General features: G+C 64.2%; 1 protein-coding gene across 8 annotated transcripts in view; it reads left to right on the top strand.

Moving 5' to 3' along the window:
* Positions 1 to 20,756, top strand: part of FBRSL1 (fibrosin like 1) — a 79,181-nt gene extending 58,425 nt beyond the window's left edge. For 2 of the 8 annotated variants that reach the window (XM_053206662.1, XM_027052098.2), the window contains 15 exons: positions 7,226 to 7,271; positions 9,808 to 10,129; positions 10,202 to 10,410; positions 11,063 to 11,131; positions 11,302 to 11,516; positions 12,283 to 12,333; positions 12,496 to 12,591; positions 13,129 to 13,197; positions 13,366 to 13,395; positions 13,598 to 13,669; positions 14,621 to 14,753; positions 16,783 to 16,860; positions 17,064 to 17,147; positions 17,404 to 17,608; positions 18,452 to 20,756. In XM_053206662.1, coding sequence (XP_053062637.1) covers positions 7,226 to 7,271; positions 9,808 to 10,129; positions 10,202 to 10,410; positions 11,063 to 11,131; positions 11,302 to 11,516; positions 12,283 to 12,333; positions 12,496 to 12,591; positions 13,129 to 13,197; positions 13,366 to 13,395; positions 13,598 to 13,669; positions 14,621 to 14,753; positions 16,783 to 16,860; positions 17,064 to 17,147; positions 17,404 to 17,608; positions 18,452 to 19,415 — 2,643 coding nt within the window. In that variant the 3' untranslated portion in view covers positions 19,416 to 20,756. Of the gene's footprint in view, positions 1 to 7,225; positions 7,272 to 9,807; positions 10,130 to 10,201; positions 10,411 to 11,062; positions 11,227 to 11,301; positions 11,517 to 12,282; positions 12,334 to 12,495; positions 12,592 to 13,128; positions 13,198 to 13,365; positions 13,396 to 13,597; positions 13,670 to 14,620; positions 14,754 to 16,782; positions 16,861 to 17,063; positions 17,148 to 17,403; positions 17,609 to 18,451 lie in introns of all 8 variants that reach the window. The other 6 variants (XM_053206661.1, XM_053206663.1, XM_053206665.1 and 3 more) reach the window with 6 other exon arrangements.
* The last annotated feature ends 1,191 nt before the right edge of the window (positions 20,757 to 21,947 follow it).

Genomic DNA, 21,947 nt, shown 5'->3' with positions numbered 1-21,947 from the left:
CTTGGCTACACCCATGGAAAGCAGACTGCTGGGGTCCAAACCCCAGCTCTGCCCCCGAACAGCAGCATGACTTCGGGTGGGTCACCTCATGTCCCTACCCCAGTTTTCTCATCAGTAAGATGGGGGTGACAGGGTGTCCTTAACGGGTATAGGCATGAGGGCCTGGCGATTTCGTAGTTGCAAGGCATTTAGCATGATGTCTGACCCGCAGCAGTGTTTGCTGGTTTTATGGCAGGAAACAGCAGGACTTTGGGGGAATGGCGTTAATTTGCGGGGAGAAGGGAATACATGTATTTGGTAAATAATTCAAACAGAACAAAAGGACTTAAGGCCCCCACCTGAGTGTCACTGTTAGCCATTTATTCTGTACCCTTGGAGCTTTCCCGCGCCCTATTTAAATGTGTACGCTGTGGATATTTAGCCGCTTTCTGAAAAGAAAGCTCGGGCCCCAGCGCATAGGATCCTGGAGCTGGTGACCGAGGGTGTCTCCCAGTGGCTACGCAGCACTCCCCCTCACTGGACTCAGACGCTGATTCTCACAGCCTGGGCCGGGTGTTTGCGAGTTCTGAGCCGCATCTTGGCGTCCTTGGACGTCCCACCAGAGCTGATCTCCTGGTGCCCCCGAGCGTGTGGGTTTGCGTGGATTCCCTCACAGCGCTTTTCGCGCTGGGAAGCTGTACCCCGCCGGTGCACCCGGGTCAGGGCCCGCACCTACTGGGCGTCGCCAGGAGCGGTGGTTCTGCCTTGATCACAGGTGGGCTTCCTCCCACCGAGCGGCCAGGCGGCTCCGGCGGCGCGTGCTGCGCGGCAGACGTTTGCACGTAAAGTAACGGCTTGGATCCTTCCCCGCGGTGCATCCCCGTTTCGCAGGATGGTGAAACCGAGCCCCAGGGACGGCGGGGCTCACGTGGACGGCCGTGCGAGTTGTGTCCTCTTTCCTCGCGGCTCAGTGACTCAGTTTCCCCCTTTGTAAACTGGGCTTAGAAGCCATGCAGAACTTGCCGCGGGTAGGAGGGGTCGGGCCCATAAAGTGCGCAGCAGAGCGGGCGCGGCGCGCGCCGACCCAGAAGCGGAGAGGGAGCGGCGAGGCCCCGACGGGTCTACGGCCCGGCGCGGGCAGATCCGCGCCTCGGGGCTGGATTAGTCGGGCCTGCCCGAGCCCCGCCCCCGTCCCGCCCCGCCCGCCCGTCCGCCCGCGCTCTCGCCGCCGCCTGCGCGCCCGCCAGCAGTGCGCCCGCCGCCGCTGCCGCCGCCAACGCCGCCTTCTCCGGCCCGCGCCGCGCCCGACGGCGCCGGGGGCCCAGCGCGCCCCGAGAGCCGCCCGGAGCGCGCCGAGGCGGCGCGGCGGACATGCGCGTCCCCGGCGCGGGCTCCGGCTAGGCAGGGCGCGCCGGGAGAGGGGCCACCTCGACGGGCAGAGGCGGCGGGGGCCCGCGCTCCGCCGCCCGCGTCCATGCCGCCCGGCTCCGGCTCCGGCTCCGGCCTGAGGACTAGCGGCAGCTGCCAGCAGAGCGCTTCTGACCCGGGGCGCCCGCGCGGTGAGTGCGCGCTGGTGGCTCCGGGGAGGGATTCTGGACTTTGGGGGCCAGGGACAGGAGAGCGACCGCCCCCTCTAGAGGCGCGGGGGCCCAGGAGAGGCCCTCGGCGCTCTGCCCACCCCGTCTCTCCCGCGAGCCAGGCGCGCGGAGACCCCGTGTCTCTCCGGCGGCGCCCCCGCGGCCCACGTGGCGGCAGGCGGGCAGGGGGTGCATCCCCGCAGAGGGTCCTGGGCCTTGGCTGGCGGGGGGCTGGTGGGGCCCGCGGCGGAGGCGGGGCCGGGCGTCGTGGGGGACGCGCGCTTTTGTTTGCGCTCCGGCGGGGTCCCGGCCACCCCGGTTCCCGGCGCCCTCCGCGCTCACCTGCCCGGAGTTGGAGTTCTTTGTCTGGGGCGGGGCGCGGCCGGCGGAGGCTGTGCCGCGTGTCTGAGCCGAGGCTGCCCCGCGGGGTCGGATCCTCGCAGACAAAGCGCGCCGTGACCTCCGCCTGCGGCCGGGATTGTGCACCCAGGGGGAGTTAGTGCCGGGTTTTGACACTCACCCTAACGGGCGTGCCCCCTCCGCCGAGACCCTGAACCTGCAACCCGGAGATCTCCCACCTGTATTGTGGCCCTGAGTGACCCCTTCCTTCCACCCCCACACTGGCTCAGTGCCAGGTTTGGAGAAGATGTGGCTGCCTGGGTCACGTCCCAGTAGATAATCCTTGGGAAGTTATTTGCACGGCTCTGGGGGCTGCCCACCCGCCTCGGGTCAGCTGGCCAGCTCCAGACCCCTCCTCCTGGAAGGGAAGGAAAGGAGGGAGTGTGTGCTGGGTGGGATCCGGCAGGAGCGCGCGCCTGTTTGCCTGCCCTGGGAAGGGGGCTGGAACCTGGGCCACGGCACGGCCCTGCAGAGGTTGTGAGCGCCCAGCATGCCTGCCATGTCTGTTTAGAGCCTTCCCAGATGGGCATGGCTGTGCCTGGCCAGATGTCCAGGCCCCTTCCCAGGATCCCTGCAGGGACTCAGTTCCCTCAACTTCCCCCAGCAAACTTTGACTTGGGTCCGTTGTCGCAGTTGGGGGTGTGGGGACCGGATGGACCTAGGACAGTGGCCTCCCTTCCTGCCTCTGCCAGGCTGGCATCCAGGGTTGGGAGTGGTGGGGAAGGCCCTCCCCCCTCCCCCTCTCCTCTGCTCCCCTTGAATTTCCCAGAGCCTGTGCGCCACCTCCTGGCCCTGGGAGTGGGTACTCGAGCCCCAGGCCTTGAACTGAACCTGTGCGGCCTTAAGTGAACTTGCTCTCCTCCACCCCCTCACCCCCACCCCAGGCTGGGACCCCTGGTCAGCCGGCCTGTGCTGGCTCTGGGCACCACGGAGAGGGCGCCGCTGGAGCCTGAAGAGAGCAGGCGGTGCAGCCAGTTGGGTCCCAGATCAGGGAGGGGGCCCGGGGTGAGGTCTCCCACAGCCCTGCAGGGTGTGGTTGGGGGCAGACGCTTGAGTGTTGAAGTCTGGGAGTGACTTGTGCTGGCTGACTTAATGATAGAAGGTGCTCTTAGTTGTGAGGAATCAGCTTGTGAGCATGTTCCCAAGCCCTGGTAAGGGCCACAGCGGGACGGCTGTCGCTCCAGCACTGCTGTGTGGCCCTACAGGACCTCCTCCTTGGGTCGTGGTGAGGTCCGGTTCAGGACGAATGGGAGTCTTTGGGCAGGCCCTGCATCAGGCACCTGGCCTCACGCCTGCACGCGCAGAGGTGAGGCCACACCTGCCATAAAGCGGCCTGGCGTGAGCCGCCCTCGCCCTGGTCCCGGAGCGTCGTCACTTTGCAGACGTCCCAGGATCCAGGTGGGCTGGGGGCCGGCGCCGCTGGTCTCCTGGGCTGCACTGCCCCCACCCCACCAGGGCTGACGGCCTGCAGCCCCCCCAGCTCTGGTGGACTCCCCACCCCCATGGGGACGCCTCACCAGGTAGAATGTGCTGGAAAAAGCACACTGGCAAGGAAACAAACTTGGAAGGAGGTCACGGCTGTGGTGCCCCCGTGCGTGAGTGCGGCGCGTCCCGCCGGGCTGGCAGTGGGTCAGGAGGTCGCACTCGGCCTCCGTGGTCTGGCGGGCCGGGCAGGAAGGACCCTTCCCAGCACTGCTGGCCGCACCCACCTTCCTCCTCTGGGACTCTGCTGCCTTGGGGGCCCACCTGCCAGGGGGCCTTCTCCCTGGCCACCGCGAGCTCCGTGACAGTGCATGGTGTGAGGCGTCCTGGTGCAGGGGCCCAGCTCCTGGCATGCCAGCCTGTGTTGTGGGGGCTGCACTCACTGCTCTCTTTTCTTCCTGGTACCGGGACACAATTAGAAAGGGCTAACCTCCTTCCGGTGTGCTCGTGAAGTGTCGTGCCGACACGTTTCATCTCGCATCTGTGGTTCCGTGTTTCACGTTTACATCCCTGATCAGTCTGGGGGGGGGGGGGGGCGGGGCGAGACGGGGGTCTCGGCTTCCCCTTTTCCCAAGCAGCAAGCTCCCGTCACACACCGTTCGTTTGAACGACGTGCCCTTTCCCCACAGACTAGCAGCGTCCGGCCTGGGTCCCACATGGGCCTGGGTCTGTTTTGGATTCTTGTCTCTGTTCTGTCCACCAGTGGGCCTATTCTTGGGTCAGTGCCACATCTTGTGACTGTCCGGCACCATAATTCACCTGCCATGAGGTGCTCTTATTTTTTTGAAAAGTTTATTTCTCTTTGGGCGCCCAGGTGGCTCAGTCGGTTGAGCGTCCGACTCTTGATTTTGGCTCAGGTCGTGATCTCGCGGTTCGTGAGGTCAGGTCCCATGTGGGGCTCCAGCAGCACAGAGACAGCTTGGGATCCTTTCTCTCCCTCTGTCTGCCCCTTCCCCACTTGCACTCTGTCTCTCTCAAAAGAAAAAGAAAACTAAAGAGGGGCACCTGGGTGGCTCAGTCGGCTGAGCGTCCAACTTTGGCTTGCGGTCCATGAGTTCAAGCCCCGCATCAGGATCTGTACTGACAGCTCAGAGTCTGGAACCTGCTTCGGATTCTGTGTCTCCCCCTTTCTCTGCCCCTCCCCTGCTCATGCTCTGTCTCTCTCTCAAAAATAAACGTTATAAAAATTTTTTTTAAGTTTATTTCTCTTTAAGAGAGAGAGCACGAGTTGGGGAGGGGGCAGAGAGGGAGACACAAACCGAAGCAGGCTCCAGGCTCTGAGCTGTCGGCACAGGGCCTGTTGCGGGGCTCAAACCCACACACTGTGAGATCGTGATCTGAGCTGAAGTTGGGTGCGTAACTGATTGAGCCCCGCACGCGCCCCAAAGCACTCCTATTTTAAATGTACAGTTTAATGCACTTTGACAGATACACGTGTTTATGTTTCCACCACCACAGTGAGATAGAGAACGTTTTCATCGGTCCAGAAAGCTCCCTTAGTGGGTTTTTAAATTTTGTGTTTATTACACATAACAAAATTTGGCATCTTCACCATTTTTAAGTGCACAGTTCAGAGGCATTAAAAGCACATTCACACTGCTGCACGGCCTCCGCCACCGTCCACCTCAGGACTCTCGTCACCTTTAAAGCGGACACTGTCTCTCCTAAACGTGAACTCCCCGCTCCCCCCCCCCCCCCCCCCGGCAACCCCATTACTCCGTGCGGCTCTGACCCCGCGGATAAGCGGGATCTGATGTCCTCTGAGCAGATCCCACGGTGTTCGTGCTGGACTGGCCTGTCTCAGCATCGTGTCGTCAGGGTCCATCCATGTTGCTGCACGTGTCAGAACTGCCTGCCTTTTTAGGGCTGGTTGCACAAATGGACCACATTCTGTGTGTCCATACATCTGCTGATGGACACCGGGCCGTTTGTCGGCTGCTGTGAATACTCATGTGCAAGTATTTGTGAAAGACTGCTCTCGGTTTGGGGGAGTACGTATCCAGAAGTGGGATCGCGGTATCCTGTGCTAATTCCGTATTCCATCTCCCGAGGAGCCTCTGTCCCGTCCTCTACGGTGGCTGCACCTTTTCCTTTTCCCCCCAGCAGTGTGCGGGGGTCCTGGTTTCTCTACATGCTCCCCGGCACCAGGTGTTCCCTGGTTGTCATAGCGGCTGGCCTCGTGCCCTCCGGTGTCACCGCCCGGCCACACCCACCAACAGCAGCCGGTGGGAGTGTGGCCCAGGGCCTCTGCGCACGCTGGAGAGGCAGTGGTCCTGCAGCCAGGGGGCACGCGGGTTGGGGCGATGGCTGAAGACCTCAAGGTTTCCTTTTGGGCTGATGAAAATGTCCTAAGCCTCACCGAGGGGACAGTGCTGTGAATACACTAAAACCGCTGAATTGTCACCTTTGACAGGTAAATTGTATGGCACGTGAGTTTAGCTCAGTGAAGCTGTTTTTATTTTAATTTTTAACTCTGAAATCGAGACTCGAGATGAGATCAAGAGGCGGACATTTAACCAACTGAGCCACCCAGACGCGCCACCAGTGAAGCTTTTTTTTAAAAAAGGCAACTAGTGGGGTGCCTGGCTGGCTTGGTTGAAAGAGCATGCGACTCTTGGTGATCTCGGGGTTGTGAATTCGAGTCCCACGTTGGGTGTAGAGATTACTTAAAAATAAAATCGTTAGGGGCGCCTGGGCGGCTCAGTCAGTTAAGCATCTGACTCTTGATTTCGGCTCGGGTCACGACCTCACGGTTCGGGAGTTTGAGCCTCACGTCAGGCTCTGTGCTGAATCCTGTTTGGGATTCTTTCTCTCTCCCCTCCCCCCACTCGCTCTCTCTCAAAATAAATGAATCCGTGATTTAAAAAAATAAAATCTGTAAAAAAAAATCCAGTAGCAAAAAAAGGTCTAGTCAGGGCAGTCTTTTTTTTTTTAATTTTTTTTTTTAGCGTTTATTTATTTTTGAGACAGAGAGAGACAAAGCATGAACGGGGGAGGGTCAGAGAGAGAGGGAGACACAGAATCCGAAGCAGGCTCCAGGCTCCGAGCTGTCCGCACAGAGCCCGACGCAGGGCTCGAACTCACGGACCGCGAGATCATGACCTGGGCCGAAGTCGGCCGCTCAACCGACTGAGCCACCCAGGCGCCCCTAGTCAGGGCAGTCTTAATGGAGCTCCTTCCCATGAGCCGTGGCAAAGTCCTCCACACAGGACCACGTCCTCACCCCAGTATCCTGCAACCCTGCGTGCATGTGGGTGTCTCCCCAGGAGGAGAAGCTCATAGGTGGGGTCCATCAGAAACCACTTGGAGTGGAATGCTCCTCCCTGGACAGCCGATACCTCGTCACAGCCATGGTCCCCAGACCTGTGACTTGGGCCACACTGTGACCGCATTTTGTCCCGCGGCCCATTCGGTCCCAGGCTCTGCTCCCTCCTCCAGGCCCAGGCCCGGCGGAGTCATTGGGTTCCTGGGTCTAACACTGCCAAGAGACACCCAAGTCCCAGGTCCCAGCCCCCCACTGGCAGGGCCACCCTGAGCCCCCACATCTCTGCTGAGCAGGGCGTCCTTGGTTCACAGGCTGAGTGACCTGTGTGCCCACTTGCTCAAAGCTGAGCCTGGGCATACTCGCCCTCCTATGTGGAGGCTGTGGGCACAGGAGGACACATTCTTCCCAGCCCTCGCAGGCACAAAACCTGCCCAGACTTGTTTCCTGGGGGCAGGGGTAAGAGCCTAGTTCACCCCAGGCCCTCAGTCCCCTCTAGTTTCTGATCCTCCTCTCTGTCTTCCAGGCATCTGTGGGCTCCGAGAAGCTCTTTGCCCCAGCAGCCGATAAAGGTAAGCACGTTCCTTAGCTTCACCTCCTGGCCTCTAGGAAGGGACAGGACACACTCCTGAAGTCATCATTGGAGGGGGCAGTGGGCCCCTCAGGGCAAGAGAGTGGGCTCCAGGTTAGGCGCTATTGTGGGTCGGATTCTGGGGATGCAGAGCCTGAGGCAGGAGTTAGGTGCTATGATTTACAGCCCCCCAGCGAAAGCCACAAGGAATGCAGAAGTCAGGATCAGGGCCAGCACTGGAAGAGTGGTTCCCAAAGTGGGGTTCCTGCCCTTTCCTCGGGACTGTTAGTAGTGCACGTTCCCAGACCCTCCCCCAGGCTCATGGGGTCAGGTGTTCTGGGGACAACTGGCAGGTCATGGTTTGGACCCTGCTGAGGCACCCCTGCCACAGTGTAGGCTGGCCACCAGTGCCACCACTGCGTACGTGACTCACACTGACATGAAGTGACTAGATTCCCTGCACAGCAGCCCTTCCTCTGCCCGGTAGCCCCCATGTGGATGGCACAGGTGCACAGCATTTCATGGTGCCCCAAAGCTGTCCTGGGCAGCACTGCTCCGGAGAGTGAACGCCCCAGCATCCAGCCATTCAAGGCCAGGAGGGGCCTTTGTAATCCAGCCTGCCAGTACCAGCTGTGGCCCAGGGGGGATCACTGGACCCAGCACGGAGCGGGGGCCCTTTTGCTTGGAAGACTGCCTCCAGATGTGACTGCACAGGACGGGCTTTGCAGCACATGCAGACGGGCGTCCTCAGCAACAGGTCCCATGCAGCAGGGCACAGCCTCCACGTGCTTTCAAGTGGAGAAGGCTCGTCCTCGAGTCAGAGCATTTCAGCCAAGCATCCAGGGTCGTCGGGGATGCCAGACAGGTCCAGGGAGAGAAAGGCACTCTGCTGGCATTTCACACAGGGGGTAACACAGAACTGTCTCCTTTTCAACAAACGATCACAAACTGGGCGGCTCAAGACGGACAGACACTTACCCTCTCAACAGCTTTGGAGACCAGAAGTCTGAGGTGAAGGTGTTGGCAAGGCCACACTCTGAAAACTCTGAGGTTCCTTCCTGCCTCTTCGACTTCTGGGGGTCTCTGGGCTTGTGGCCGTATCCCTCCCACCTCCCTGGCTGCCGCCTCCTTTTCTCTTACAAGGGCACTCATCCCTGGATTTAGAGCCCACCCCATTCCAGACTGATGTCATCTCAGGATTCTTAGCTTGGTGACATCTGCAAAGACCCTTTTTCCAAATTCAGTCACATCAACAGGTAGTAGGGATTACAGCTTGGACACAGCTTTTTGGCACAGTTCAGCCCACTGCCAGGTCCCTCACTGCTGCAGGCAGAGCTCAGGAAACCAGTCGAGGCCTTGAGGGGCCTCGGCAGGTGCACACCAGGGGTGATCAAGAGTCGCTCATGCTTTCCCAGCGAGGGGAGAGGCTCCAGGAGGGCCAGAGGGTTGGGGCCACCAGTCTGCATGGCCCACACCTGCCTCTTCGGTGGCTGCTCTCACTGTGCAAGGGGCCGGCCCCCCGCAGGCTGTTGTGCGTGGGCAGAGGCCGTGCCGTGACCCATGGGGCTGAAGCCGGCAGTGCTCCCTCCCCGTTCTCATGGCAGTGCTAGCGGCGGTGGCCTCCCCCTGGTTCTGCCCCTGAGCAAACAGATGAGGTGGTGGCTCCGGAGGGAGATGTCACTGTAGAGGACGCAGGAGGAGCCATTTCCTGCTGCCGCCTGTTTCTGCCGGGGAAGAGACTTCCCAGCAGTTCCAGCAGAGTCCTCGGGTCTTGCTGCTGGCCTGGGTCCCACAGCCATGTGGCTGCAGGGGGGATGGGCCCCTGGAGGACGTGAGGTCCGCCAGCAGCCCAAACAGGGTGACCACACTCAGCGACCTGATTTCCACTCCTGGGAAACTGGGCTGCCATCCCCTCGAGGCAAAGCCTCCTCTGGCCTGGACACATGCCCTCTGCCTAGCCTGCTTAGGGTGTTTCTTAACCTACTGGGCCCCCGGGGCATGTAACCTGAGACACTGCCTGGAAAGGAGGGTTTGGAGTGAGTAGGCGGCAGTTCAAGGTCATGAGCACACCTGAGCACAAACGCTGGGTTCCCAGGGAGCAGACTCAGGTGGACCTGCCCGGGTAGGTGATGAGGGACAGCGGATGGGGGGGGGGGGGGTGCAGCAGCTTCCTCCCCCCAGGTCATGGGCCTAGAGAGGGCTCAGGCTATGGGTCACCCAGGTGGTTCCAGAAAAAAGGCCACTAGCATACGTGTTGCTCGGTCGCAAGGGCAACAAGTGAAGGTGCAGCCGAGGCGGGAAGCACAGGTTGGGGGCCGGAGCTCTGCTGGGGCCGATCCTGTGCTGCCCTTCGTCTCCCTTCCGTGAAGCGGGGTCGTGAGGCCCGCGCAGGGATTGCTGCGGGCCCTCTGCGCGGGCAGCCCTCCTCCTCCCCAGCTCCCCAGCCGCAGCCGCAGCCGCAGCCCCAGCCCCGCGCGCTGGGGCGAGGGCAGGACCTCGCCGCGTGGGCCCAGCTCACTCCGCCCTCTCTCCCGCAGGCCCCGCGCTGGGCGAGGAGGCCGAGGCCAAGGCCGGGGCGCCGCCCAAGGTCTCTGGCCTGGAGCGCAGCCGTGAGCTGAGCGCGGAGCCGCCGCCCTTCCTGCCTGCCGTGCGCAGCCCCGCACCCCCCGCCGGCCCCGCGCCGGACGCCCCGGCCAGCCCGCCGGTCAAGAAGGAAGCCCCCGCCCTGCCCCGCCTCACCCCGCAGCCGCCGCCGGCGCCCCCGCAGCCCCGCGCCCCGCTCCCGACGCACGTGCCTCTGCCCCTGGGCGCCTTCGCGGGCCCCGGCCAGGCCGCGCACAACGGCCTGCACAGCCTCAGGTGGGCGGGGGCGGGCCGGGGGGCGGGGCCGCGCGGCCCCCGCGCGCAGCCACTGAGCCCTCGTCCCCGCAGCAGGAGCAGCAGCGCCAGCCTCGGGCTCGCGAAGCACGCGTCCCTGTCGCCTCTCGGGCCGGGCCCCCACCTGTCTACCTCACACTTGGCGCTCCGCTCGCAGGCCCAGCACCAGCACCACGCGGCGGCCATGTTCGCCGCCCCCCCGACACTGCCCCCGCCCCCGGCGCTGCCGGCCAACAGCCTGGTCATCCCAGGACACCCTGCCGGTAGGTGCTGGCTGGGGCCGGGGGTCGCTGTCCCCCTCCACTCTGATCCTGGCCTCTGGGCAGGTGGGGAGGCCTCGCCCCGGGGAATGGGTGCCGTCTCCTGAGGCCCCACCCCGCACCTGCTGAAGGACCCCATGGACAGATGGCAGGGCTCTGGGCCCCCCAGGCTGCCTTTCCCAAGGGGGCCCCACCGCCCAGTACAGACGCGGCGTCCTGCCTGCACCTGGGTCGTGCACGCGGCCACACCGGAGCCCCCGGCTCCGTCCCGAGCCCTGGCCAGGCCCGGTCAAGGGGAGGGGCGCCTGGAGCTGCTCCACTGCCAATAGAGACTTCCAGGACCTGCGCGTCCTGGAGTAGGAGGGTCTCCAGGTGAACCGCGGCCGTCTGGCCTCTCTCTCCCCGTTTGGTTCCGGCAGGGCGCCCCTTCAAGGCCGATCCTTGGGTCATTGAAGACTTCTTTTCCCATGGGTCTTGTTTCCAAGTTCTTTTTATGATTCTGAGCGGCCCAACTCAGGTCTGGGGCAGCTCCGTGCCCTGGAATGGGACCAGGATGCTGGGCTGGGGGGTGGGGGTGGGGGCGGAGGGGCAGGGCTCCCCTGTGGCCGGCTCTGGGGGCCCCCCGGCGGCTCACGGTGTTCTTTCTTGCCTTTAGATGCCAGCCTGTTGATCTCATTCAGCCAGCCAATCATGTATTGCCAGCCTCATTCGGGGATTCTGATTGGTACTTGGTCACAGGCACCTCTCTTACCTCCACCCTGGGGCCCGCACCTAGCGAGCGGCCACCACGGCTTGGCCTGCCGAAACCGGGAGTGCCAGGTGACTATCCGCCTCGCCCCGCCGGGAGCCCGCGGCCGACGTGCCTCTCCGTCTCTCTCTCTTTTTCTCTTGTAGATCACGAGCTGCTCAGGCAAGAGCTGAACGCGCGTTTTCTGGTCCAGAGCGCTGAGCGGCCCGGCGCCCCCCTGGGCCCGGGGGCTCTGCTGCGGGCGGAGTTCCACCAGCACCAACACACACACCAGCACACACACCAGCACCAACACACATTTGCCCCCTTCCCCGCGGGGCTGCCCCCGACGCCGCTCCTGCAGCCCGCCGCACCCCCGCCGGTGCGTAGGCCCCCCCGCGCGCGCGGGCGGGCGGGCGGGGGCGGCCCGGGCGGCGGGACACACAGCAGGCACACGCAGACGCTCTCCGCACGCACGCAGGCCAACGCCGGCCCTTGCCGTCCATCTGTCCCTCTGGCCCCCCTCTGGGTGACGTCATGTCATGAGGTTCCCTGTCCTGGGCTTGGGCGGGTGCCCCACATCCACACAGGTGACGTGGCCTTGGGGCCAGTTGTGCCCACACAGGGTCTGCAAGTCTCAGTTTGCAGCAGGTCCAGAGACTGAGGGCTGAGGGGCCGGGGAACCAGGATGCCCTCCCGTGGGGCCTGGGGCTTCCTCTCTTGAGCCAGCTGCTGTGTGGGGCAGAGTCTACCCCCACCAGGCTTTGCTGGGGGCCTGGGGGCGTCTCACTGCTTGACCACTGGCCCTGCCCCACCCCACCCCCCAACCCCCGTCATGGCTGCAGCACCTCCTGGGCTTCAGGAATAGATTCAGACTGTCCAGACCGGCCAGTTTGCAACTCCCACAGTGGGACCATTAGAACTGGGGCCCCTTACTTAGATCCACCCGGTTTGAGAAGCTGAGCCCAAGAGGCCAGTTCAAGGCCGTTGGAAATGCCCTCAGGGAGACAGCTGGCCGCAGACTACCAGCTGCAGGAGGCAGGACAGCCATCCGGGCCACTGCCTGGCCAACGGGGGCGCGGGTGCTGGGCCCCGTGGAGGGTGTGGGCAGGCTCGGGAGGCCTCACGTCCGCCTCTTTCCCTTCCAGTTTGACAAATACGCGCCCAAGCTGGACAGCCCCTACTTCCGACATTCCAACGTGAGTGTCCTTCGTGGTCACTGCCCTGGTCCATGGGCTGGAGGGGGCGGGTGAAGGGTGGAGCCACGCCTACCCAGAGGCCTTGTCAGGGCACCTTCTGCCGGGTGCAGGGGGCCGGGCCCCACAGCCCCCCCCCGGAACGCTCCCGTCTTTCTCTTGCAGGTTTTCCCATCCTTCTCTTCTGCCATCCCCGGACTGCCCACCCTGCTCCCACACCCAGGTCCCTTTGGGTCCCTACAGGGTGCTTTTCAGCCCAAGGTACCAGCTGCTCCTGGGGTGGGACAGCGTTCAGGGCGCAGCGGGAGGCCCCGCCACGCAGTCACGTGCTGCGATCCTAGTGTGGGGGTGAGCCAGCGTTCCGGGTGGGATGCGTCTGTGCAGCCCCGCGGCGGGACCCCCGGTCTAGACGGCAGCAGGGTGGGGCACCAGGGGACGGCGGGAGCCATGCTTCACGCATGCTTACTCCTCAGCTGGGCATGCTCAAGGTCAGGGTGAGGAGGACCGGGGCAGAGGTGAGGTCGTGTGGGGTGGCTGCTACGGGGCTGTCTGTGCCACAGGAGGCCCCGTGCAGGACTGGGCTCGCTTCTCTGACCCTCCCTGAAGCCGGGCTGTTTCAGCCCCCCAACCCAGGCATGGCTGTGTCGGGATGCCCTTCCCACCTTTGCAGAAGCCCTTGGGCTGAGGATGTAGGAACCCAGGCCTCCCCTTGGGGGGTGGGGGTGGGGGGGCAGTGTGGAAGGTGGACTTGGGCACCTGGGGTCTGCAGCTGTCTCACACCCCGTTCTCTCCCTTCAGACTTCAAACCCAATCGAGGTAACGGGTCGAGCCAGTGCTGTTCACACCCTCCTCCAGAAAGCCCCCGGGGTAGGTGCGGCAGTGCCCGACCCTCCCTGCGGTCACCCCAGCCGGCCCGGTGCCCCTCGCTGGGGGAGGGGGTGGCTGCTGTGGGGCATGTCCGTCCCCCACTGCCAGCCCTGGGACCCGGCCACCCCCAGAGCCTGGAGCTAACTCTTTGTTCTCTCTCAACGGTAGGTGTCTGACCCATACCGGACGGCAGTCAGGGTGAGTGTGTGGCACACGTCTGCGTGGACGTGCACGCCTCCTTGGGAGGAAGGGGCCTCGGGGAGGCTCGCAGCTGGGGAGGATCCTGGGTTCCGCCTGCATGGCCACAGGGGTGCCTGTGCCGGCAGGACCCTGGGGGTGGGGGGGGCAGGGTGAAGAGGTCCCCGCTGTGCAGCTGAGTGTGTGGCCCGCCCCGTCACAGAAACCCGGCAAGTGGTGTGCCATGCACGTGCAGATTGCCTGGCAGATCTATCGCCATCAGCAGAAGATGAAGGTGAGCGCCAGCTGCCCCTGCTGCCGACGGGCAGAGCGCCAGGGCGTCCCTGATGCGCCCTTGTCTGGCTGGGGACCACGCAGGAGGACCCCAGGCTGCGGTTAGGGAGGGGTGGGTGGTGCCAGCTGGGGGACCCGCCCCCACCCAGACCGGGGCGGGGGGGGGGGGGGGGGGGTGCAGGGCAGCCAAGGCCTCGCCCCATCCCCACCCCGCCTCCACACATCTCTGGTCACACACGCCACCTCCATGCACGGCTTTCAAAAACCATCACGTCCCGGGGGCTACGAGAAGTCGGCAGGGGCTTGGGCTTGCCACGAGACGCGGGTGCTGCCCTCTGCAGGTGTCCTGGCGTCACCCTGGGGGCGGGGAAGGGGCGGGGCGGCCTCCACACGCAGCAGCACTGTGGGGGGTGTCCCCGCCTGGGCTGGGGTTCCCTCCCCCGTCACACCGAGCGTGCCCCCGCTGCCCCGATGGGGAGCCGGAGGCTGGCAGGGCCACAGGGGCTGCGGGACCACAGCGGAACCAGGAAGCGCTCACCCGGCCCCCGTGCCTGGTGTGGCCTTCAGCGCTGAGGCGCGGGCTTTCTCGGTTTGTTTAACTTAGACAAATTTAAATGTTACTAGTGATGCCAAATTCAGTCACGGGGGAGCTTTTAAGCATATTTAAAACAACGTAGGTACGTTTCAGCTCAGCTTTGCAAAATCTTAACCCAGGTAAAGTATTTCCAACGAAAAGGCAACGTCCAAATCGAGATCTGCTTTAGCGTAAAACACACAGCTTCCAAAGAGCAGTTCACGAAACACCTCCTGCGCCCGGCACGCGTTGTCACGGCCGCACTCCGTGCTGAGTCACGAGGCCTCACTGGGACCAGTGCCCAGGTAGCGTCACACGCTTGGTGGTGGTCAGGGGCTGACCAGGCCACAGGCCCAGCGCACGCTCTGTCCCTTTCAGCAGGTGCAGCTGGAGCCCCACAAGCTGGAGGTGGGCGCCAAGCTGGACTTGTCCAGCAGACCCCCCGCCCCGGGCGTGTTTGCCGGATTGCAGTACCCGCAGGAGCTGGCCCGGCCCCTCTTCTCCGGCTCGGGTAAGGCGCCCCGTCCAGAGCACGAGGAAAGGGGGTGTCCGGCGGGCAGGGGCGCTTTTGCCTGTTCCCTCTGGCCGGTCTCCGAGCAGGACCCCTCTAGACGCTTCGGCAGCGTTTGTTTTCCTCACGCTGCAAGTCTGCCCCACCCTGCCGTCCGGCGGTCTCTGCCGCTTGCCCAGGCTCTCTCCCTCGTCCCTGCTGAGGCCAGGAGGGCCAGGGGTCCTCCCGGCACCCAGACTGCCCCTCCCCCAGCCCCGCCTCCCTCTCAGGAAGGGCTACCGCCTTCCTCAGAACGGCAGGACCCTGCCCCGAGAATTCCCACGTCCGCCCCGCACTGGCCTGCTGTGCTGGGGCCCCAGGAGCACCCCTAGGTACGAGGGTCACGAGGAGCCCTTCCACCTCAGTAGAGGTCACCCCCACAGCTAGCACGTGTCACGGGAGGGACGCAGCACGAGGGCGAAGGGGAGAGGCACGTGGGGCGAGATCAGTGGAGGCCAGGCGCAGGGCTCGCTGTCCTGTGGGGTCCCGGGACAACACGTGCTTCACAGGGGAGCTCACGGACCCAGAGCCCAGGGTGTTTGTGGGCACCTTGGCCCACACACACCCAAACCACGCTCCCAGGAGGGCGGTGCTCCGTGTGAACCAGGGTCTGCACGAGTGAGCGAGGTTCAGGAGGGACTCCTGTCCGAGAAAGGAGAGAAACCTCCCTCCTGAGACCCGAGCTCCCGGCCTCACGAGCAGGCCTTTCCGAGGTCGGCTGCCTCGACCCAGGGTGTGTGCGCTCCCACACGGTTCTCGTGCCTCCTCAGGGACGGGCAGCCGGTCCAGAGAGCCCGCCCTGAACACCCTCCTCCACACACCCCCCCCCCCCCCCCCCCCCCGTCTTCACGCAGGCCCACCTCCACCCGCAGCCAGGTCGCACGGACACGCGTGGACAGTGAGGGGGGGCCCGTCAGCAGGCTGGGTGGACGGGCGCAGCAGGGTCCCCCGGGCTGGCCGCACAAGCACGGTGGCTCGTCTCGGCCCCTGGCTCCAACGCACTGGCGTTCTGCAGACCCCGTCTGGGCTTCAGTCCCTGGAGCCCCCGGGACGCGAGCTGGGTGTGCTCAGGAGCCTGGGCTCCCCATTCCGCCCCGCCACAGCCCTGCTGTGCGGTCCACACGCCCAGGACACGCGTCCCGAGGCTATGGCTGGGGGATTCCCTCTCTGTCTCTGCCCTCCCCCCGCCCCCCCGCCAAACAGCATGAGCTGGAAGCCTGCCCGTTGACTTGGTGGCCTTTTCTCGCTGCCTGTGCTCTTTCCAGGCGACGGTTCACCCCCACGCTGGTGTTCGTCTTCGTTAGCCCTGGGCCAGCCACTTCTCATTTCCTGATTTCCTGTTTGATTTCTTTGGCCCCGGGGGTCATTCAGGACTGGGTTTAGCTTTCTGGTGGGGGCGCTCCGTGCCTGCGGCAGCCCAGCAAAAACATAAACACTCCCCTGTGGGGGTCTCCCAAGACAGGGGATGCCGGAGAGACCCGTGGCCTCATCACTGGTCTTCGCCAGAAACCCACCCTCGAGAAAGAGGCCGTGTGTCCCACCCTAGCGGCAAGGCCGGGCCCCTTGACCCAGTGCCCCTTCTCAGGGCCCGCGCCCCACTTGCTGCCCTTGGGGTGGGGTCAGGGGGTCTCAGGAGAGCCAGGGCAGGGCCACGGATGAGTGGCAGAGCAGACACCTGTGGGCTGTGGCGGGGGACCCCACGGGAGGAGCTGCTGTCTTCAGCCGTGACACCGGCCGCTGTGCACCAGGACACTTGTGTGGCTACGATGACACATTAGCTTCTAGTTGGAGGTTCCCGTCTGCGTTTTCAGGGGCAGCCTTGAAGGCTCTCTGTGCCCCTTTCCCCAGGGGCTCCACCACCACCTGCCCCCTTCGGCGTGCTTCTGGTGGGAGGTGTGCACATCCCCAGAGAAAGTTGGGGTGGCCCTGCCTTGGGAACAAGCCACAAACAGGCCCCGGTACATCAGGCTTCCACCACCCCGCCCCACAGGTGCAGCCCACCCCACCACCAACCCATTCGGACCCTCGGCCCATCCCGGCAGCTTCCTGACCTCTGGTCACCTGACAGGTAGGTGCTCTCGGGTCCCTGAAGTCGGCCTGGGTCTTTGCAGACCTCAGGGCTGGGGCAGGGGATGTCGGTGGGTGGGGAGGCGACCCTCAGATTGTATAGGTAGCAGTTGCTGGAGTCACAGCACAGGCTCTGGTGCACATGAGTCACATGGGAGCTCTGGCATGAGCCACTCAGAAGCCTGAGCCCTGCTGTCCCCACAGACCCGTTCGGCAGGTCAGGCACCTTCGGGGGCCTGGGGAGCCTGGGCACCAACGCCTTCGGAGGCCTGGGGAGCCACGCACTGAGTGAGTGACCCCCGTGCTTGCTTCCCATTCACTTGCGTGCACGCCGGAGCTCCTCGTGGGTTTGGGCCACACCCTGACCCCTGGCTGACTGGTCCCCTCTGGCTGTCCCCCTGGGGTACACCTTCAGCACGTGGGAATGGAGTGCTTCCCCCCCCCCCCAGCAGCCCTGAGGTTCCACGGGGTTCCCTGGGCAGGGATGGGGCTCCTTGGGCAGAGGTGCAGTGCTATCCCGGCCTCATACCCCGTCCCCCTCCAGCTCAGGGCAGCGGCATCTTCGCCCCCAAGGAGAGCTCCGCACTGCACGGCCTGCCCAGCCCCCACGAGGCCTGGAACCGGCTGCACCGGGCGCCTCCCTCCTTCCCCACACCGCCCCCATGGCCTAAGCCTGTGGACCCCGATCGGGTCTCAGCCCTGACCAACCACGACCGGGAGCCAGACAAGGGCAGGGAGGAGCGGGAGCGGTGAGTGGCACCCAGCCGGCTCCTGTGGCCTCCTGCCGGCTTTGCAGGGCTCTGCCCTGATGATCCCCCTCGCTGCACCCTCAGGGCTGGGCAAGGCCAGGGGAGAGCCCCAGATGGGGCAGGATGTGGGCAGGGGCCGTCCAGAGGGGGGAGGGTCCACCCCTGGAAGGAGCAGCCGGGACACTTCGCTTGTTGACCACAGTAGGCCCTCTGCAGGGAGCTCGGGTTAGCAGGGCCACGGAACCACCTGCATCTTCCAGGTGGGGGCCAGGTCTGGGAGGAGCACCCATGGGGGAATCCTCTGGCCGGGAGGATGCCCCTGGGCAGCAGGACTAGGCTGGGGTCCTAGTCCAGAGTCAGCAGCAGAGTCTGGAATCTGAGGGTTTTTGAGCTGTGGCCGGCTGGCCGAGGGGACAAGACCAGAGAAGCGTCCCCAGCCATGACCTCTTCCCTGTCCCCGGACTCGTCCTCGTGAAGGAGAACTAGGGTCAGCCATGGCGAAGACGGGACTCCAGGGTCCTACCCTTCCAGTGACTTTGGTTGGGCCCGACTTCCTCACTGAGGGTCTACCTGCGGGCCTAGCGGCCTGGGTATGCGGGAAGAGCTCTGCAAAGCTGGCTTCCCAGCAGTTTATCGAGGGGAGGGAGGCGTGGGGTGTTGGGGGTCCTTCGTGAGGGTGTGGGTTTGTTACCATGTGTTGACAGGGTGCTAAAGGGACCTCCCACCCCCACACACTCACCCCGAGGGATCTTGAGGTCCTAGAGGGTGGGAACTTGGGAGCAAACAGCTTGAAAGCGCCTCCTGGGCAGAGCCTGAGTGAGGTATCTGTCTCCTCACTCCCAGGGACCTCCTGGAGAAGACGCGCCTGCTGAGCCAGGCCTCGCCTGCAGCTCCCGTGGGCTACCCGGTCAGCAGCTTCCTGCTCCGCGGCCAGGGCGAGCCGTGCCGGCCCGGGGTCCCTGCCGAGCGCGAGGCCGAGCCCCGCGTCAAGGAGAGCCGCTCACCGGCCAGGGAGGACGGCGCGAAGCCGGCCGCGCGCCCGCCGTCTCCCTACAGCAAGGCGGCCCTGGGCGACAGCCTGCGCTTGGCCGGCCTCCTGGGCCGAGAGCCGGGGAAGCCGCCCGAGGCGCCGGCCGAGCGGCCCCAGGGCGACGTGAAAGTCAAGGAGGAACGCAGGGAAGACGGCGACGCGCCCGAGCCCCCCGGGGCCGGCCCGCACCCCGCGCCCGAGCGCCCGCGCGCCGCCCCTGCGCCCCTGCAGCTCGGCCCCGGCCCCGCGGGCCGCGAGCGCCTGGGCTTCGCGTGGGAGCCCCTGCGCGACGCCTACCGCGGCCTGGAGCTGCCCCGGCGCGCCCTGCCCGCCGCCACCGCCCCCGCCCCGGCCCCGACCGCCCTGTTCGAGCCCCCCGAGCGCCCCTACCGCGACCGCGAGCCACACGACTACAGCCCCGAGCGCCTGCGGGAGGCGCGCCGCGAGGAGCTGGAGCGCGCGCGGGCCGCGCACCTGGGCGCCGCCCCGCACCTGCCCGACGGCGCCGCCCTGCTGCCCGCGCTGGGCGCCCTGCACTACCCGCGCCTCGGGCCCGCCGCCGCCGCCGCGCTGCACAACGGGCTCCTGGCGCGGACCCCGCCCGCCGCCGCCGCCGCCGCCGCGCTCGGCGCGCCGCCCCCGCTGGTGGCCGCGGGCGGGCCCCCCACGCCCCCGGGGCCGCCGCCGCGGAGCAGGACTACGCCGCTGGGGGGCCACGGGCCCGAGGCGCGCGACTACTCCCCGTCCCGCAACCCCCAGGAGGTGGAGGCGCGGTAGTCCCCGCGGGACCCCGCGCCGCCTGTACAGAGACCCTCCCACAAATGCACTGCTGTAAACTTTTCTACGTGGACGTTTCTAGAACCTAAGCACAGCGCCGTCAGTCCTGGGGTGACATTCGCTTTCCGCTCGAAGCCCGCGGAGTCGGGGAGTTTCATCCGCAGCCTTGCTGGGGGTGATCTTTCGTTTTCCGAGCTTGAGGTTAGGCCACTGGAAGAGAATTCGAGTTTGTACATCTTTTCCCACAGGTGAGAAGCGTTTTTAATAGATTTGTATTTTTTTCAATTTTGTGCTCTTTAGACACTTAAAACAAGAAACTTTTGCTTTTTTACCTTCAGTTCGGATTTGCAATGTAAAGGCCTCAGATCCCTCTCTAGAGCCCCAGGATCTTGTCTTATTTATGGAGAAAACACGGTCATTTTGTCCAGCGCACTGTGAGGCCCCCCCACTCAGGGCCGGCCCTGGCCCTCCCTTGGTACTGGGAACCGAAGTTACAGATATATATTAAAATAATAATAATAATAATGTACAAAACTTTTTTTGCCTTATTATGCAGAAGCGTAAGAGGATTTTTTTCGGTTTTTAAAAAAAATGAAATATGTAAATAGTCTGTTAATATAAATATATGGCGTTATTAAATTCTTAACCTGGGTAGACTTTATAAAAAGTTTCTAGAAACCTCTCTGGTTATTTGTTTAACACGGTCACAAAAAAAAAACCCCTCGCTGTCAGTTGGAAACGCGCGCAAGTTTAACTGCAGCACCGACCCTTCAACTATGCAAGCGCTCTGAGGTGGGGCTGGGCCGCCGTCCGGGGAACGAGGCTCGGAGCGGCCACGCCGGCCTCCCCGGTTCCCAGCCCCAGGGCCCTGCCCTCCCTGGGACTGGCCGGCTCTGGCCGCAGGACACTTCTGTGGATCCTGGTTTCGTTTGCGCAGCGTTTTCGGAATCTGTACCTGACAAGCAGACTTTTAGGAGTGAAGAGTAAAGGTTCATCACAAAACGAAACGGTAACTGGTGTTTTCTCTCCTGTGCAAAGGCTGTCAGCAAACGTTTCTCAGCGTGGCCCTGCCCCGACCGAGGCCTTGGCATGATTTCCTTTTGCTTTCGGGTTTGCTTTCATAACCTCTCGAACGCCGCCTCGCCCTGCCCTCAGCGCCCTTTTCTGTTCCCCGGCGGCCACACGTGTGTCCGCCGCACTTTTGAGCCTTGTCGGTTCGATGTCCGCAGCCATTTGCTCCGTTCTGTACTTTCAACCCGTTTCCACTGTGGACTGTGGTTGCTTTAAACATTCAGTTCTCGTGTCAATCAATGAAGATAAATACAGTCTTGATTTCGATCACGAGGTGGTTGGGTGTTTTGTGTGGCATTGGAGAAGGTAGGGGGTCTTTGCCGGGTGCGTTGGGCGGAGCCCCGGGGTTGCCGGTCACCCCTGCCTAGGGGCGGAGTGCCTCGTGGGCTTCTAGACCTTCCCATCTCCGGCTTCACCTGGACTGGCTCCCCCAGGGCCGCTCCTGCTGTGGGATGCCCTCCCGGCCTTTGCCTGGGGCCTGTCCCTTGTCCCGTCCCGCCCCTTCTGCCTGCTCAGTCTCCTCTGCGCACCGGGTGGCGGCTCACCTCCGTGGAGGGCCGGCCTTGTTCCCGCTGCCCCAGCACCATTCAGAGCCGGGTGACCCTTCTGTGGAGAAATGAGGGCTCAGGGAGGGAGGGGGCAGAGGCAGAACTGGCCACCTCCACCCCCTGGGGGAGAACGGCAGGGGGCCATTTCCCCTGCTCTGTCCATGGTCCGCAAGTGGGGGCCCGGACGGAGCCCCCTGAGTGGATTTGCCTGTTAGGTGAGAAGCCAGGACCGGAAGTGCCCTGAGCCTAAGAGGCGCCCCCGCCGCCATGGAGAGTCGGGGGTGCCTCGCACGGAGCCCACTGTGCCCAGCGGCCCGGGCTAAACCACACCGCCGCCAAGGCCGAGCAGCGCAGTGAGAAGATGCACAGGGCGGCCGGCCCGCCGGCCCCCAGGGCTCTGGGGACGTACTCATGGGTGGGTCTGAGCAGAGATGCATTTCAGGCTCTTCCCTTGACTAGGACCACCTGCGGGTCCAGGGATGGCACGTAAATGCAGCATTTGCGTGAGAAGCCAAAACACAGTCTGCACTGAACCATAGGGTGAGGGGAGTAGGCCGGTGCTCACCCCGTCCCAGGTACGGTCCCCTGGTGGAATGGCACCCGCGGGAGAGAGTTGGTATCTGCACCGGGGCAGGATGTAACAGCCCTGAGGGATGTCATCGTCAAGGGGTCACTTTCTCTAACGGTGTGTTATCCTTGAGGGTGACTCCTGATGGAGCAAAATCCATAGTGAGGTTCTGCTCCCTGGGGAGCACTCTGGTGGATACACTCCGGGAGCACTCTGGTGAAGCATCCCCCTGGGAGCACTGGTGGTGGGTACTTCCTGGGAGCACTGTGGTGGATACCTCCTGGGAACACTCTGGTGAAGCATCCCCCTGGGAGCACCCCTGGGCAGCATCCCCCTGGGAGGTGG

Source organism: Acinonyx jubatus, chromosome D3 (assembly GCF_027475565.1).
Source record: "Acinonyx jubatus isolate Ajub_Pintada_27869175 chromosome D3, VMU_Ajub_asm_v1.0, whole genome shotgun sequence".
NCBI lineage: Eukaryota > Metazoa > Chordata > Mammalia > Carnivora > Felidae > Acinonyx > Acinonyx jubatus.
The sequence above is the reverse complement of the archived record's forward strand: the minus strand, read 5'-3'. Positions and strand labels throughout refer to the sequence as shown.